This window comes from Marmota flaviventris, chromosome 13, assembly GCF_047511675.1.
Source record: "Marmota flaviventris isolate mMarFla1 chromosome 13, mMarFla1.hap1, whole genome shotgun sequence".
Taxonomy (NCBI): domain Eukaryota; kingdom Metazoa; phylum Chordata; class Mammalia; order Rodentia; family Sciuridae; genus Marmota; species Marmota flaviventris.
Genome location: NC_092510.1, coordinates 86883604 through 86896677, shown reverse-complemented (window position 1 = coordinate 86896677; position 13074 = coordinate 86883604). Strand labels below are relative to the sequence as shown.

General features: G+C 46.9%; 1 protein-coding gene across 1 annotated transcript in view; it reads right to left on the bottom strand.

The window, feature by feature from the left end:
* The window catches only part of Pappa (pappalysin 1), a 226936-nt gene that overhangs the window by 53590 nt on the left and 160272 nt on the right, over positions 1-13074 (bottom strand). Inside the window, exons 11-13 of the mRNA XM_027949427.3 lie at positions 9452-9565; positions 8378-8513; positions 5902-6115 (exon numbers count right to left, since the gene is read on the bottom strand). Coding sequence (XP_027805228.2) covers positions 5902-6115; positions 8378-8513; positions 9452-9565 — 464 coding nt within the window. The remainder of the gene's footprint in view (positions 1-5901; positions 6116-8377; positions 8514-9451; positions 9566-13074) is intronic.

Sequence of the window (13074 nt, the reverse complement as noted above, 5' to 3'; positions counted from 1 at the left end):
ACAAAGTGTTGGAGCAGAGGGTGTCCCAGGCAGACTGAAGAGCCGGTGTGATGATCCAGGACAGGACAGGGTATGGTGTGTTTGTAGAAAGGGAAGGTGAATGTCTGAGAAATGCTTTGGAAACAATGAAGCTCCCCCAGGTGTTCTCTTGACTCTGCCTCTTTTTGCTATAGAAAGAAAATATTTCCTACCTGCACATGAAACCAAAAAGTTTCATGTGCAGGTAGGAATGGGAAGGAGTGGATTAATCAATCAGTTTTCTTGGCTGCAGGACTTCTCAGAACCTTGATTATTCAAATGCATATGGACAGTGTCCAGAAAGAAGCAAAGGGTTGAATGATTTTCCAAACCCTTATACCTTTCTGTTTTCATGAGACATTTCTTAGGACTAAGGTCTTCTAGAACACAGTTTGGAGAGTGAGTCCTCCTTGGTTTTTAGGTACATCTGACTGCACCTACCTTGCAGACTTGCAAACAGAAAGAAAGGGGGAGAAAGAGGCGATCTGCACCAGGCATTTGCCACTGGGTCTCACCCACATCTTCATATCTGCAACCACACAGTATCTCCTTCAGGTAGTGAAATTAGTCCCATTTGGGACTAAGAGTTCTGAGCTGCTTGCTCAGGACCACTAAGCTTAGACAGAATTCTGATAGAGATCTGCCAGTGTGCTCCCTAGGTCCCCATTCTCTCCTTACCATCCTGATGGTTGGAAAAGGTTGTGGGAATGCACGTTCAAAAAAGGTAAGGCCAAGGTCGTGGTGCAGGGATACAGCTTGTCTAGAATGCGTGAGGAATTGGGTTGATCCCCGGCACCACATTAAAGTAAGAACAAATAAAATGAAGGTATTGTGTCCATCTACAACTAAAAAGAAAAAAAAAATAAAAATAAAAATTAGAAATAGAAAAATGGTAAATGTCACCCCAATAAACCCTCCCATGTAACTGTCATTTTCAAAATATAAAACCCCAAACCGAATTAAGGAAACCAAACAATGGCTTTAATACTAGTGAGGGACAGTCAATAAAAACAAGAAAAGAAGGGAAAAAATGAAGACACTTCTCTGAAAGAAGGAAGATGGTTGATGGGATGGATGGAAGAAAGGACAATGGGTATTTGTATCAAATTCTCACACCTGGTCAAAGGTAGAACCTGTGCCTCCATGATAAAGAGCTAATCAAACTCTACACGTATATTATATGTATATTTTCATGCATATAGTTACAGACTCAAGTTCCAAATGGAAGTAGAATGTAATGTGATCCCCCAACTGCTGTCCCCCCTGCTGCCTGAAATAGACACTAATTGCACCTAACAGCCAGGACCTGGGCAGTACTGGAATCAGGAGGAAGGTCGAGGGTAAAGGCTGGTGAAGCCTTCTCCCGAGTTCTGTCCTTTGACTGGTGGATTCCCGCCTATGACCTGCTGCTCAGCCACAATGACTCCATAGAGAGTGAAGATAATAACAGGTGTGGTTTAGGCATGGTTCTTGGTTGCCGGTGGACACCATGTACAAGGCTGGATACAGTCTCTGTGGGATCAACTTGGAGCTGAGGCTGAGAAACAGTTAGCACAAGGGGACCTAAATTTTCTGCCCAGAAATGAGGCTCCCAGGGGAAGTAATCCTAAAAGACCCTTCTACCCAGGATTTCCAGGAGCAGCACTGGGACTCAGTATGGAGGTTAAGATGCTGCAGAGCAGAGGTGCAAACTCAGTGGCCTCTGAGGTCCAGGCAGAGGACCTGAAAGGCTAGACAAGCAGGATGGAGTGGGATGTGTCTGGCCACTGCAGAGCTGTTCCCCACTTCAGTCCAAGGCTGCATGGTGGGACAGAGGGCCTGTTGCTTTCCAGTCTCATGATTTCTTGAAAGAGTTCGAGGAAGAAATCTGGTTTTTAATAGGAACTCTTCTGGTATTTAAGTTTTGGCAACTAATTAAAGATAGTAACTAATGAAGGCTAATGAAAAAACTGTTTGTGGCCTCATCTGGCCGAGGGGACATCAGTCTTGAAACCTCTGGTGAAAAAGGAAAGAGAAGCAGATTCCCAAGAACCAGATTCAAAGCTTGGCTCTGCTCCTAACTTGCTGGGTGGCTTTACAAGGCTCATGTCCCTTGTCTGGACCCTGAATTTCCTACTGAATAAGGATACAGAACTTGGGAATCTTTGAGAAGCTTGCATTTGAGGTGCCATGGTTTTTTGAAGACCAACAACAGAGGTCTATAAATTCAAAGCCCTTTGGAATGGGAAAAGATAGGCATTGATGAGCCTAAGTACTTATAAGGCAAAGAACTTGCAGGAATTCTGGTAGCTCACTGAAGGGGGCAGGAGCCGAAGGATAGTTTAAAGAGTGCAGCAGCATCCAGTACTGTCAAAGGCACAGTGATGCTCAGGCATGCAGTTCCATCTGCAGCTACATCCCTATGACCAGTGGCTGCCTACCCATCTGTGACATGCCCTGATTCCTTTGTGAGTCAGGGAAGTTGGATGCAGAGGTGGGCAGCAACAGCCTAGGGCCTCTGCTGGAGCAGCTCCACTCTTCTGTGAATCCCCACCAGACGTCTAGGGTATTCCACACCTGGGACCAAGCAGTGAGCACTCTAGCTCCAGCCTGTGGGCGCTCACAAACCGCAGCCCAGGTCCACCCTGGTTGGAAAGATTTCATACCAGGCATACAAAGGGCTTGTTCCTCCTAAAGGTGGCATTCTGAACACTATCTCTTTACCACACTGCCTCTCTCTGGATTGAACAGCAAGTAGAATGGGGAAGAGTTTAAGGTGAAAGAAGAAAAAGAATACAAAATAATAAAAGAGGTCAGAAGAAGGAAGAAGAGAGAGAATAAATGTTTAAATACACGATCCCTTGAATTTTATAATAAACTGTTTACTTTCCATTTAGAACCAGGAGGTTGGATGTATGGATGTTCTGTGGGCAGGGGGAGGGGGAGACACTGAGGCCCCAATGTCATGATGGCACTTCTGTCACTGAAGAAGCATCTTACATTCCCCACCCCCACCCCTGTGGCTGCTGCCTCCCCCCAACTTTTCCTCTTTTCACAATTCAATGTAGAGCTGGGATTTGGCTAGAATTCCACAACTGGACCCTCTCATTGGAAACCTGATCCTGTTTTCTTGGGCCTCTGAATTTATACCGAGCATTGCACAGGGGCTGGGGACCCTCGAATCTAGGTCAGAACATGTCGCCGGCATTGATTTTGCTAGAGTGAAGCTTCTCTCAAGGCAGCCCACTGGATATCACACCACTCTCAGAAGAGGAAGAAAATGAGGAGGACAGGGGGTGGGAGAGGAGGGGGAGGGGAGGGGAGGAGGAGGAGGGGAGGGAGGGAGGGAAGGGAGGAGGAGAGGCAGCCAGAAAAGAATAGAGGGGGTGGAGAAGGAGAAGGAAAGCTGGAGGGAGGAGAAGAAAGGGTGTGGGTGTGGGTGGGGGGAAGGGGAGGGAGAAATAGCACCTTTCACTACCTGGGACAAGGGAGAGTAAAGTGGGCGGTTCCAACTACAATCAGCTGAAATTTGTGCTATCAAAAATGATGCTAACAAATAAAACAAGAAGAAAAAAAAAAGGGATGCTATTTACCTTGGTGATTTTGAGAATGAAGAAAAAAAAACATCTCAGGGCTTCCTACAGTTGTTGCTGACTTTTCTTTTATTTCCTCTCCAGTTGTTTTAATGCGTTTGCACATTTGCAGGGTCCTGCTTGTTTTGATAAATGTCTTCACCATTCCCCAGGAACAGCTGCTGTCCTTTCCCACTAGGGCATTCTGGAAGGAGGTCCTGCAGCCCTGAGCCTCAATCCTGCACACTCAGTCTGGCCCAGGCTAGGCTCAGAAAAAAGGCAAAGCCCTCAGGGCGGCATCCTCCACCCCTTTACTAGAGTCCCACAAAGCAGCAACTCCCATGTGACCAGTCCTGCAAATTCCTCTTTCTCTCCTACCTTGATGAGGTGGGCAGGGCCCGCCTTTCAAGGTTTTGCCTCCTACTGCCTGGGTGTCTTTGACTCACCTATCCTGTCTCTCTGAGTCACACCTCCCAGGACAGGTGAGAATGAAACAATACAAGGTGCTTATCAGGGGCTCAACAAATGTCTGTGCCTTCCCTGCTCCTCTCGCCTCTCCTCGCTCTTGGGAATCACAGACAGAACTGGAAAGAACCCCAGAGAACATGCAGTCCAGCATCATTCTTTTCCCAAAGAGGGAGAACAGCTTGTCCACAGTCATACAGCACCTGAGTCTGAGACAGGACTTGGCCTCACTTCAATGGTCCTCCCTCACAACCAAAGAACTCAACAAATACCTACGGAGTGATTTGCTTCAGAGGTTAAAAACTCCTTACTGTTGATGGAGGGCCCAGGAACTGTCGATTAAGCATTCAGAGAAGTCAGTGCTAGTGTCAGTCAACTTGTGGATGGTCAGATGGTGTGAGAAGGCACTGTGCAAAACATTTTTGCATTTTCCATTGACATTGTTTCCCTGGGTTCTGAGAATTAACTTATTTTTATAGAGTCTAGAGAGTCCGGGATAAAAAGGCCCTCTTACAGTGCAATATGACAATGAGCGATATTTACGGAGCCCTTGCCTCTGAATGATTGCAACAGACTTGGCCCAACAGACGCTGGAGACAGTGGGTGCAAAACAATGTGGATTTTGCAACCACCCTTTGTGTCCTCTGTGGGAGCAGGGGCGTGGGAAAGGCTGGTGTTCCCTTGCACCGCCTCTTTCTCTCCTTTCCCTCAGGTGCACAGGACAGGCATGATCGCCTTGCAGAGGGCCTCGTTCTGCAGAGCCCACCAACATGAGAACCCTTTCTCCTTTTGGATCCCATTAAACAAGCTTGAAATGCTGGGCTGGGCAAATCTGGAACCATTCTTCTCCTGTCTGGGCCCTGGAATCCTGGTTGGGAACACGGAAGTTTGAACCTATTGGATGTCTTAGATCATCCCTGAGGCTTCCTCCAGTTTTGACTTTAAGAACTTCACTCAGAATTCTGTGCAGAGAAGCACCGGCCATGGTGGTCAGAAAGCAGTTGTGAATGTTCTTTATTCATATGTTATCTTTGCACAGTGTCTAACAGTCTGCAAGAGCATTTTCATCCACGGTGCAACAATTAACCCTTACAACCACCCTGTGAAGTATGCATTATTATCTGCTTGCTTCAAAATAGAAAGCTGAGCCTCAGAAAAGAGAAGCAACTCGTCCAAGGGCACAATCTGGGGAGTGGTAATATAAAGATTCAAATCCAAGTGTATTCCCAAAGGTTATATTCAGTCCAGGAACCACCATTCCCCGGCTACCTCCAAATGTGGTTCCTTAATAGATGCCAGATCAACAGCACGGATGGAGGTATGCCCTGCAGGTGAAAGGCTCCTGAGCCACTGGAGGCATCTCAGGGGTAGGTGAGCTGAAGCTATGAGGTTTTCACCTACCACATATACGCATGGTGAACTGGGGTGAAGCAAACGTCAACCCCTTCCATCCCTCTCAACTTAACAAGGTCACACCTCTTGCCTGTGCCACCAAGGAAGCAGAATATTCTAGTACTTTAGAGCTGAGAAAGCTAAGCCGCCTACCCTCTCTGTGTTCACATGGGGAGGCTGAGACCCAGAAAAGGAAATGGCTGTTTCCAGATCACCTGGCTTCTACTGTCAACTCTGCAGCTACAAGCCAGGTGAGGGAGCATCTCTATCCTCCCCGCTTCCCGCGCTCACCCCAGGAACTCAGAGCCTTGTGGGTCTCTTGAGCTTAAAGACAGAGCCGGCCAGAGGTCAGAGGATGGAGAAGGGAGCAACCCAGAGACTTTTCACAGCAACACAATGGCTACTCGGCTTCAGAATCTCAGTGTCTCCACTTGGCTACAAATGACCTAGGGCGAGTAGGCCCAGGAAACCTTACCTCTGCTCCGCAGGGCTGTAGGTCTCCCCTCTCTGGCAGCTGCTCAGGGTGACGGGGTCAAAGTTGTCGAAGGAGCGCAGGGCCACCCCCGAGATGGCGACCAGGGGCGAACTGAAGCTCACACGTACAGCCTGGCTGTGGTAGAAGGGCTGGCTGAGGTCATGGACCACAGGGATAATCAGGGGATTGTTCCTGCAGCTCAGGACATGGAGGCCTGTCAGGGAGACAGAGGGGCCGAGGGGCCAGGCTCATTACTCAAGGCCAGTCACGCCCTCCCCAACGGGCCCTTCCCGAAGCCCCCAGACCCTTTCATGTCACTGCACAAAAGCACCATTGGGCAGCCAGAGGGGATTTTGAGTTTGATTGAAAGTTTCTTTGTCCGCCTTTTTTTCTTGGTTCCAAATCTTTCCAATCCCCCTGCCTCCCTGCCCCCTAAGCCTTCCCTTCACCTAGTGCCCACAGCCCCTCTTCCTCCTGCGAATGGCCACCCATCAGCCAAGCATCCCTGGTCCTTGACTCCCTCCCACAATGCCTTAGGGCTTGAGGTCTGAGCTGCTGGTTTTCCGCTGCTGGTTGGTCTGAAAGGTGATGGAAATAATTCATAGTAACCGGCCTTCCTGGAGTAAACCGTTCTCTGCCATCCGTAACCTGCGGACCTGGGAGCAGCCCTGTGAGTTAAGGACTTCTACACCACCCGATCTGCAAAGCAGACCCACATGCTTGGGCAGGAGGGGCTTTCTAGACACAGCACAGCTGTGACCCGAAGCCCAGGTAGAATACAAACTTGCCCTGCTCAGAAGTCCTCAAGACTTTTTAGCACAAGGCAGAAGGGACCCCAGGACCCCAGGACCCCAGGTTTCAGGAAGGAAGTGGGAAGAGGGGCAGGGGGAAAGAGGTACCTAGAGAGAGAGGGAGTGGGGTGGGGTTGGTGGCTGGTGGACCTGGATTCAAGTGCTGGTCTAGACACCCCCTGATCATGGGACTCCAGCAAACTCCTTAAAATCCACCTCCACATCTGCAAAGGGGTTTAACCCTGGCTGTGTCCTGGCAGCCTGTGGTGGTCCAGCAGGTGCCCTTTGTTCTGCTTTCCTAGCTCTGGGAAGCCTCTGCTGGGGATGCTGGGATACCAGGGACAGGAGAACACAGTGGGAAGGGACAGGGAAGACAGAAGGCTCAGGCTCCAGTAGGAGGATCCAAGGAGCTTCTGTGGAACCAAACCTCTTCCCACTCTGCCGAGAAACCTCTCCTCAGAGCTCTCTGCCATGCCAGGACAACTATAAAAATATTTGCTTCTCACTTAGGGAAATTTCCCAGAAATCCAGATACGTCCAGAGGGGTTTTCTTTCTCTTCCTTATTTCCTTCTCTTTCCCTGGCCTTTAAAACTAAATAAATAAACAAAGACAAAACAAAATCTTCCCTGCTTCCTTGGCTTCTTTCTGACCCTGAAATGACCCCTGGTCCACTGGCTTCTTGCAGGTTTTTGAAATAAGCTCTCTGGAATGGTGTGGGCACAGCTTTGAGTCCAGGTTCCAGTGCTGGCCCAGGACTCTAAATGCTTGGAGGCCTACCCAGAGCTCTCCAGGGTAGACTGGATATGAGGGAGTGCAACAGGGATTGCTTCCTGCTAACAGGGAGTTCTTAGCACCAGCTCGAGTGCAGGGCCTGCTCACGGCAGTGTCATGCAATATCTTGCTCTGTCTGTAAGGTTTCTTTGTTCTTATTGTATATGAAGAAAGTGGGGTCTCTAAGAGAAGTGCTACAAGGTAGAGAAAACTGCTTCCTCTTTCCTGGTCAGTGAGTGGTGGAACAGGGTTCAACCCTTGCTGCCAGATCTGGAGTTGGGCCATTTCCCCCGACCATGGCCCAAGCAGAGGGGAGGTGCAAGTGACCACTCACTTGAACCTTTACCCAGGACAGCTTCTCAGCTGGTAGGACCCCTTTCCTCAACTGCCTCCCCACTCCTGAATCTGATAGGAAACTTTCTTATTCCTGTTCCCACGGGGATCTTCTCCGGAGGTTGTGCTGGGCATATGTCACCACAGGGAGGTCTCACAGACAATGATTAGGGGGTGAGCAGCAATGGGCTGGGATTCTGAAACCTGGTGACTCAGCCCTGACTTGATGTGTGACCTGCAATCCCTTGGTGCCTCTCTATGGATCTCAAGTGCTGACATGGGTGATGGGGAACTTGCCAGAGTCTTTTGAGGATCACATGTGATGCCTAAGGTTTCCAACAAAGAGAAGCCACTGAAGGGAGGGCTTTGCCATTGACCCTTGTCCCCTTAGCAGACACATCCAGGTTTCTCTGGACATACAACTACATCTTGATGGGGGCTATGGGCACACCCAATGGTGAAGAAGCAAGAAAGTGAAAAGCGGAAGGCAGAGGTCACTCCAAGCTGTGGTCCTCACAACCACCCTGGACAGGTAGGAAGCAGGTACCAGGGGCAACCAAGCCCTGGGGAACAGGCTTGCCTAGATCGTGGCTCTGATCTTTGGTATCAAGCAGCTGCACGCTGATGGTCTCTTGTTTTTGGTCCCCATAATATGTCCCATCGGTCACCAGGTGGACAATGACAGCCGCAGCAACCATTGGCTGAGAGTAATATGCCTGAAATGGAGAAGACACAAGAAGGTCACTCGTGTGCTCAGGCATAGGGGAGGGAAGCAGCCACACTGGGGTGGGTTTGAGGAGAATCTCCATCCATGTCTGCAACTGGACTCTTCATTGGAGCCTCAGACGGAAAGCAGAAGGCAAACAACAAGACAGTGAGGAGCACTGGCTCTGAGGTCAGCTTTAGTCTTGGCTCTGCTCCTTCTAAGCTGTGTGACATTGAGTGGATAGCTGGGCCACTCTGGGCTCAAATTCCCTCATTCCTAGTTAATGGATTAAAAAATACCCACAGCTACATCACAGAGTCACTGAGATGCTACCAAGACCACAGGAATAGTGTCTAGCACAGGACCTGGTACACAACCAAAACACACAAAACCACACCGTGCTTATTACAATCCATCACTCATTCATGTCAGCCTCCATACTGGGCCACAAGGAGATCAAGTTAAATAAGACATGGCCCTTGCAATTCTGGGATCCATGATGTTTAAAGTAGGTCAGTGACACATAAATCAACATCAATACAATCCACCAATCCACAGTCAGGAAGATTGCTACAGAGTATCCTATAGTGGATGTCATCCAACAAGTGACCAGACTCATGCAGAAGAAAGAAAATAGTCACTGATTTCTGTGGAGATCAGTAAAGTCTTCATGGTAGAAAAGTTGATTTTAAAATAAAAATAAAAGGTTTAGGCAGATAAAAGGTATCCAAATGCCTCTCCAGTGTAAAAGCTGAGTGGGGGTGTTCTATGAGCATTAAGGGATTCCACTTCAGGAAGCACCCCAGTACCAAGTGTTTTTTGTTTCCTGTCCTATTAATTAATAGCCTCCTGGGTGGATGAACTGTGTCCAGAAAGGCTCATCATGAGGCTCAGTGCTTCCTGGGTGCCAGTGATGGAGATGCCAGGGCTCTCGAGACTCAGGCTTACCTGCAACCAGAAAGTGGTCTGAGCCAGCTGGGAGTATGGATAGCTGATGGTGCAAGGGTACCAGGCATGCTGGGAGATTCCCTCACTGAGATCTATCACTTTGGTTCGACACACCTGGAAAAAGATAAAGAAGAAGAATAATGTTTTGAGGGTCTTGAAAGTTCAGTTTGATTCAATTTAACAACCCTTTCCTATCCATCAATTTTGTTCTTGATTCTCTAAGAGAAAGCAGGGATGTATAGACAAGCATCTGCCCCAGGAGCTTACATTCTAATATCGAGGTCATTCTCAGGGCTGTGAAACTATGGTGGTAGTGATATAGAAATCCTCACAGGGACAAATCTTGGAGGAGTTGACTTCAAGTTGAGCTGGGAAAAGCATTGCAGGCAGAAGGAACAGAAGCAAAGGCTCAGAGGAAAGTAAAAACCCAGAGTGCTTAGGTTGTAATAGGGTCTATTACTATAGCCTGGGGAGTGTGGCAGACTGCACTGGGAGAGATTTGATCTCAGAGTCTCAAATGCCAAGAAGGTTATCTTAGAACAAATCTGTGAATTATGCTCAGAGCCATAATAACAAAGCAAAGACTATAAGAATGAGCCCAGGTTTCATCAAAGAAAATCAATTCAATCTCTCTCTCTCTCTCTCTCTCTCTCTCTCTCTCTCTCTCTCTCTCACACACACACACACACACACACACACACTCATTCTTAATAATAGATAACACCAAAAGGATGTTAAAAGAAAAGGGGAACATTTATACATAAACAGAATTGCTTAAACTTAGGAGTTTCCTGCATATCATAATATTTCATTTAAGAAAAAAACTTCACTGCTCTGCTTTATAAATATCAAAAAGTATTAAAACTTGCTAACTCTCAAAGTTTCCCTCACCCTGAGTCTAGGATTCAGTTGGTCCTAGGAAGAAAATATTCGTTCTCCAAATATCACTGGCAACTTCTTAAGAAGCTTAAAGGTGCCAAGAATTAATATCATTTATTCATACATTCAAATGTTTTTAAATGAAAAAGTTTATTATCATTTCATTTATAAAAATCACATAAAGCAAAACTATATATTCCCAGGGATTCATATGAATTGAATGTAGCATAGAAAAATCTACATCAAATTCAGGGTGGTTATCAAGGGCTGGGAAAGGTGCTGGAAGTTGGGAACAAATGGGATTTAACTTATCTGTATTGTTATTTCTCTTGCAGAGACAGGCCAAGAGGAAATATGAAAATATCCCTATGGGTGTCAGAAGTTCATACACTTGGCATATATAATGCATTTACCTAGTAAGTATAGGCATTTTGATTTACATTGTTCCATGTAATTTTATGAATTAAAAGAACTCCAAAATGTTGTCATAAAGCCACGAAAAACGTAAGCATAAAATCATGAGCATAAACTCCCCTACCAATGTGTTTGTATCCACTGGGCGCCAATGAACTAGACTAGATCTGAATCTTGTCACCCTGTCTTGTTCTTGGCACCACCAAAGGCTCCTTTCAACATGCTGAATATCCCATCTATAAATCTGTTAAAACTCAAAGGCTCCTCCATCCATCACTAGTTCATATGATGCTGGCTACCAGGAGCTCTCAGAAAACATCAAGTCACAGTCCTTTTTACATCAGCGAGATGCTACTGGATGCCGCACTAACACAGACGGCTGCATTGTGACCTACCAGTGCTTTCCTTCTTCAAAAACCATTCTGAAGTAAGTCAGTATTTATAGTAAAGTTGCAAAGAAAATACAATAGCTTCTCCTACTCTTCACCCAGCTTCTCTTCATGATGACATCTTCATCCATTCATTCTCAAAACCTCAAGCAGAAGTTAAGATAGGGGGCTTAATCAACTTTGGAGAATCCCGCAATGTCACCCAGAAAGTTCTGTAGTGGAGAGAGCTGGCTTTGAATTCAGGAGACCTGGTTCTGGTCTGTGCTTGCTCAAAATATGAGGTATAATTATAGAAAGCTACTTGCATCTTTGGACCCCAGTTAAGCTTGCACAGTTGGATGCTGCAGTAGTCATAGATTGGCAAAGTGTCTTCAGTGGATCCCTAGGGCTCATGGAGATGGCATCCCGGGCCCAGGACCTGGAGAGATCTTGGTTCCCACTCTACTGTTACAACCAGACCATCTCCTCTCCTCCATTTGATATATAGAGCTGACTCAAAAAATTTTAAAACTTAGAACTGTTGAAGTTTCCCTCAGCCTGGCTGTAGGATTCAGTGGGTCCTTGGAAGACAATGGTAGTTTCCTGAATATCACTGGTAACTTCTTGTGGAGCCCAAAGGTTCCAAGAGTCAACTATTCCACGGTTTGGGAATCAGGCATGGATTCAGTTGTTCAAATATCTAGAAGCTTAATTCTAAGGAAGCTAAGGACAAAACACAGCCACTTTAATAGACTGGAAGACATTTTCAAGTTTATTTATTTTTCTCAAAAACAACCAAGACTGGGCTTAGGCAGAACTGCCAGTGGATTGTGTTACACTTTACAACAGTGCAAGAGTTTGCATAAACTATCTATGGCATTTGAAATCCAGGCCAGCAATTCGACATGTATCATTTTGGAATGCTTTTCCCTTGTGTTCTTAGCTGCCTGTCTCCCAGCAGAGTGTGGCAGAGCCCATCTCTGAGCGCCAGGCTGGGGTCTTATCTCTGCATCTAAAGCATTCACTGTCAGAGAATTTGCCAACATGAACAAAGCCTTCTTATTGCTTAAATACGATTTCCTCTTATCTCGTCAGCACTAGACAGGGCTTTAGAGGAATATGCCTCTGTTATTTTTTTTTTTCTTCTGTTTTTCTATTTAGTTGTGTGTTTGTTTCAGGCTGGCTACAATCCTGACCAGGGACAGTCAAAGCAGATCAGAGAGGAACAAACAAATCCAGCCGAACCTTTGCCCAAAGCTCTAGTTGATCTCAAAATTAGCTCTATTTCTGGGGAGGTGGAGGGAGGCTGGGGGCAAAGGGAGAGGTGAGGAACCATAAGCCCCCTGCTTTTATTGATATTGCATGAATATGCTCATCAACAGCCATTTATTGACAGCCTGTAGATATGCCCAGCTCTGGAGTGCTCAGGAAAGAGAGAGCCTTGCTGAAGTCACAAGGTTGGCTACTGTGGAAGGTGTGACCCCAAGGGGATCCAGACTATGGGGATGCTCTGTTTTTATTGACCCACTTTTTTGCACCTTCCACAAAAGCAAATCCAACTCCACCAAGCATTGCTGACCAAGAAAGATTTCTGTGGGGGAACAAATAGGAGAGTCACATGGCACATCATTGTAGATTTTACGCCCTCCCAACCATCACCCCAAGTTCCTCAACTATCCACTCGTCCTCTCCTCTCCCTGTTTCTCCAGTGATGCTGACTCTAGGCCTTCATGTCTCCCAATCTCCTGCCAATCCCAATCTGCACATCTCCTGAATCTCCTACAGAGCCATCCTGTTCTCCAAACTTGCACCCCAAATCCTAAAGACGCTGAGGTTCTTCCCAGCCATGCAGCTTCAGGGATGTTGGTGCACGAAATGTGGTAACCTCCGTTCACCTCTATCACACTCACATGAACAAGCATTCCTTTCAATCACGGGCAGGATTTTCATTTCCTGTGGAAG